We start from the raw sequence: 5,091 nt of genomic DNA, 5'->3' as shown, positions 1-5,091 counted from the left end.
CCCCAGGAAAGGGACACAGGGGCTCAGCCATCCCAAAAATCCCCAGGGAGGGACACAGGGAGACTCAGCCATCCCAAAAACCCCCATGGGAGCTCAGCCATCCCAAAAATCCCCAGGGAAGGGACACAGGGGCTGAGCCATCCCAAAAATCCCCATGGATGCTCAGCCATCCCAAAAATCCCCAGGAAGGGACAAGGGGGCACAACTATCACAAAAATTGCCCATGGAAGCTCAGCCATCCCTAAAATCCCTCATGGGAGCTCAGCCATCCCAAAAATTCCCAGGGAAGGGACACAGGGAGACTCAGCCATCCCAAAAATCCCCATGGAAGCTCAGCCATCCCAAGAAATCCCAAGGGAGCTCAGCCATCCCAAAAAAACCCCATGGGAGCTCAGCCATCCCAAAAATCCCCAGGAAGGGACACAGGGGGACTCAGCCAGCCCAAAAATCCCCATGGAAGTTCAGCCATCCCAAAAAACCCCATGGGAGTTCAGCCATCCCAAAAAACCGCAGGAAGGGACACAAGGGGGCTCAGCCATCCCAAAAATCCCCAGGAGGGGACACAAAGGGGCTCAGCCATCCCAAAAACTCCTATGGGAGCCCAGCCATCCCAAAAAATCCCCATGGATGCTCAGCCATCCCAAAAAACCCCATGGGAGTTCAGCCATCCCAAAAATCCCCAGGGAAGGGACACAGGGAGACTCAACCATCCCAAAAATCCCACCCCAGGAGAGGCTCCACCCCCAGAATTCCCGGTGGGATCGGGCCCTACCTGCGCTTCCGGTTCTTGTGGCTCTGGAAGAGAAAAAGGGGGAGAGGCCGGGAATCAGATCCCGCTTTTCCCAGGAATCAGATCCTGCCTTTCCGGGAATCAGATCCCGCCTTTCCTGGGAATCAGATCCTGCTTTTCCCGGGAATCAGATCCCATCTTTCCTGGGAATCAGATCCTGCCTTTCCCAGGAATCAGATCCCGTCTTTCCCAGGAATCTGATCCCGCCTTTCCCAGGAATCAGATCCCGCTTTTCCTCGGAATCAGATCCCACCTATCCTGGGAATCAGATCCTGCCTCTCCTGGGAATCAGATCCCGCCTTTCCTGGGAATCAGATCCCACCTTTCCTGGGAATCAGATCCCGCTTTTCCTGGGAATCAGATCCCACCTTTCCCGGGAATCAGATCCCACGTCTCCGGGGAATCAGATCCCGCCTTTCCTGGGAATCAGATCCCGCTTTTCCTGGGAATCAGATCCCACCTTTCCTGGGAATCAGATCCTGCTTTTCCTGGGAATCAGATCCCGCCTTTCCTGGGAATCAGACCCTGCCTTTCCCAGGAATCAGATCCCACATTTCCCAGGAATCAGATCCCGCCTCTCCCAGGAATCAGATCCCGCCTTTCATGGGAATCAGATCCCACCTTTCCCAGGAATCAGATCCTGCCTTTCCTGGGAATCAGATCCTGCATTTCCCAGGAGTCAGATCCCACCTTTCCCGGGAATCAGATCCCACTTTTCCTGGAAATTGGATCCCTCCTTTCCCAGGAATCAGATCCCGCCTTTCATGGGAATCAGATCCTGCATTTCCCGGGAATCAGATCCCGCCTCTCCCAGGAATCAGATCCCGCTTTTCCCAGGAATCAGATCCCGCCTTTCCTGGGAATCAGATCCCACCTTTCCCAGGAATCAGATCCCGCCTTTCCCGGGAATCAGATCCCGCCTTTCATGGGAATCAGATCCCACCTTTCCCAGGAATCAGATCCCGCCTCTCCCAGGAATCAGATCCCGCCTTTCCCGGGAATCAGATCCTGCTTTTCCTGGGAATCGGATCCCATCTTTCCTGGGAATCAGATCCTGCTTTTCCCGGGAATCAGATCCCATCTTTCCTGGGAATCAGATCCTGCCTTTCCCAGGAATCAGATCCCGTCTTTCCCAGGAATCTGATCCCGCCTTTCCCAGGAATCAGATCCCGCTTTTCCTCGGAATCAGATCCCACCTATCCTGGGAATCAGATCCTGCCTCTCCTGGGAATCAGATCCCGCCTTTCCTGGGAATCAGATCCCGCTTTTCCTGGGAATCAGATCCCGCCTTTCCTGGGAATCAGATCCTGCTTTTCCTGGGAATCAGATCCTGCCTTTCCTGGGAATCAGATCCCACATTTCCCAGGAATCAGATCCCGCTTTTCCCAGGAATCAGATCCCGCCTTTCCCGGGAATCAGATCCCGCTTTTCCCAGGAATCAGATCCCGCCTTTCCCGGGAATCAGATCCCGCCTCTCCCTGGAATCAGATCCTGCTTTTTGTGGGAATCAGATCCCACATTTCCCGGGAATCAGATCCCGCTTTTCCTGGGAATCAGATCCCGCCTGTCCCAGGAATCAGATTCTGCCTTTCCCAAGAATCAGATCCCACCTCTCCCGGGAATCGGATCTCGCTTTTCCTGGGAATCAGATCCCGCCTCTCCCGGGAATCAAATTCTGTCTGTCCCAGGAATCAGATCCCGCCTTTCCCAAGAATCAGATCCCGCCTTTCCCGGGAATCAGATCCCACTTCTCCTGGGAATCAGATCCCACCTTTCCCGGGAACCAGATCCTGCCTTTCCCAGGAATCGGATCCTGCATTTCCCAGGAATCGGATCCTGCTTTTCCCAGGAATCGGATCCTGCCTTTCCCAAGGCTTCCAGGGCTGGGATTCCCAGGATTCCCGGGAATTCCATCCCAATTACCATGAGGAATGTGTGGTCGTCCTGCTTGAGATCCGCCTGGAGCTGCCGGGCCTCGCTCAGCAGGGCCTGGTTGTCCCGCTCCAGCTGCTCCACCTGCACGGAATTCCAGGATTTCCAGGATCAGCCAGGTTGGGAAAGAGCTCCGGGATCATGGATCCCAACCCTGGATCCGACCCCGCCGTGGTTCTGATGCCACATCCAACCTCAGCCTAAAAACTTCCAGGGATGGAGAATCCACCCCTTCCCTCCCTGGGCACCCCATTCCAAGGGCTGATCCCAATCCATGGAAAGAATTCCCTCCCGATATCCAACCTAAACCTCTTGTCCTGCTGCTGGTTCCTGGGAGAAGGGAATGACTGGGAGGTGGGAATAGTTGGGATGTGGGTTGGGAAGGAGGAATAATTGGGATGTGGGTTGGGAAGAGGAATAAATTGGGATGTGGAATAGAAGGGGGAATAGTTGGGATGTGGGACAAGAGGAATAGTTGGGATGTGGGAGAGAAGGGGGAATATTTGGGATGTGGGTTGGAAGGGGGAATAATTGGGATGTGGGACGGGAAGAGGAATAAATTGGGATGTGGGAGAGCAGAGGGAATAGTTGGGATGTGAGATAGAAGGAGGAATAACTGGGATGTGGGTTGGAAGGGGAAGTTGTGGGGCGGGAAAAGCTCCCTCCTGATCCCTCTTTTCTCCGGGATGAGCCCCTTCCCAGCTCCCTCAGCCATTCCCAGATTTCCAGCCCCTTCCCAGCTCCCTCAGCCTCTCCCCATGGGAATTGTGTCCCTTCCCTGGCCCTGCTCCGGCCCTTCCCAAGGTGAGATCCCGGAGCTGGTCCCACCTTTTCCTGGATCAGCTCCTCCTTCTCCTGGATCTCCTCCTGCAGCTGCTCCAGCAGCGCCTTCTCCTCATTCCACAGGAACTCGTGGAGCTTCCGGAATTCCCGCTTCACCTGCCGCTCCAGCCGCTCCGCTTCCGACTGGGAAAGGAGGGAATGTGCCAATGGAATCCTGGCCTGGATCCGTGTCCTCCCTCCTTCCCACCCTCTGGAATCCCTTTCCTGGCTCCAGGATGGGATCAATGCCCCACCCAGGACATTCCAGCCCCAGCTGTGCCGGGATCAATCCCACTTCCAGGTGGGAATTGTCCTCCTAGGTCCGTGTCCTTCCTTTCCATGACATCCCATCCTGGATCCGTGTCCTCTCTCCTTCCCTCCCTCTGGAATCCCTTTCCCAGCTCCAGGATGGGATCAATGCCCCACCCAGGACATTCCTGCCCCAGCTGTGCCAGGATCAATTCCACTTCCAGGCGGGAATTGTCCTCCTGGATCCGTGTCCTTTCTTTCCATGACATCCCATCCTGGATCCGTGTCCTTCCTTCCCACCCTACTTCCAGAATCCAGATCCTCCCTCCCTCTGGAATCCCTTTCACGGCTCCAGGATGGGATCAATGCCCCACCCAGGGCATTCCAGCCCAAGCTGTGCCGGGATCAATCCCACTTCCAGGTGGGAATTGTCCTCCTGGATCCATGTCCTTCCTTTTCCTAGGATCCCACCCTGGATCCGTGTCCTCCCTCCTTCCCTCCCTCTGGAATTCCTTTCCCGGCTCCAGGATGGGATCAATGCCCCTCCCAGGGCATTCCAGCCCCAGCTGTGCCAGGATCAATCCCAGTTTTTCCCGTTGGGAATGCCCACCTTGTTGTGCTTGGAGATGGATTTGTAGGAGCGCCGCACAACCCCGAAATCCTTGGCTTTCTCCCGCAGGGACGATTCCATGTTCACCAGTTTGGCCTGCGGGGGGGGAGGAGACACCCTCAGATTCCCGGGATTTCCAAAAGGTGGGAAAACAAAGCCCAGAGTGGGGAGGAGGAAGAGGTTTGTTCTATAGGGAATCCTCCTCCCTGTTTTTAGGGATGTCCATGAAATCCCAGCCCCATCCCACCCCCAGACAGCCCCGCAGTTATCCCTGTTTTATCCCCGTTATCCCGGTTTTATCCCGGTTATCCCGCCCCTTTGGAATCCTGGCTCAGCCTCGGGGGCTGACTCAGGCGGCCAACGGCTCTTTTCCCGCCTGGAAAACGCCGGGAAAAGTGCAATTCCTGGCGCGATTCCCGGCCCGGCTCCTCCTCCCCACGGAGCTCGTCCCGCCCCACATCCCACATCCCTCCTCCCTCCTCCTCCGGCGAATTGGGCAATCCCCAAATCCCAAACCCCCAAATCTCGGGCGCCGCCGGGAGAACCGGCACGGCCGGAATCCCAACCATCGGGACGCCGGATCCCAACCATCGGGGCCGCCCCATCTCCCGCTTTTCCCGTCTCTCTCCTCACCCTGAAACCCGGCTCCTCCTCCTCACGGAGCTCGTCCCGCCCCACATCCCTCCTC

At 56.4% G+C, this 5,091-nt stretch overlaps 1 protein-coding gene across 1 annotated transcript in view; it reads right to left on the bottom strand.

Moving 5' to 3' along the window:
- Positions 1-5,058, bottom strand: part of LOC113980860 (tripartite motif-containing protein 35-like) — a gene marked incomplete at its 3' end in the record, with an annotated part of 5,644 nt that extends 586 nt beyond the window's left edge. Inside the window, exons 1-5 of the mRNA XM_027708078.1 lie at positions 5,037-5,058; positions 4,404-4,499; positions 3,551-3,688; positions 2,714-2,806; positions 773-795 (exon numbers count right to left, since the gene is read on the bottom strand). Coding sequence (XP_027563879.1) covers positions 773-795; positions 2,714-2,806; positions 3,551-3,688; positions 4,404-4,484 — 335 coding nt within the window. The remainder of the gene's footprint in view (positions 1-772; positions 796-2,713; positions 2,807-3,550; positions 3,689-4,403; positions 4,500-5,036) is intronic.
- Between the last annotated feature and the right edge of the window lie 33 nt (positions 5,059-5,091).

Source organism: Neopelma chrysocephalum, unplaced genomic scaffold, assembly GCF_003984885.1.
Source record: "Neopelma chrysocephalum unplaced genomic scaffold, ASM398488v2 Primary Assembly neopelma1_95438, whole genome shotgun sequence".
Classification (NCBI taxonomy): domain Eukaryota; kingdom Metazoa; phylum Chordata; class Aves; order Passeriformes; family Pipridae; genus Neopelma; species Neopelma chrysocephalum.
Note: the sequence above shows the minus strand (reverse complement) of the source record. Positions and strands in the feature narration are given on the sequence as shown.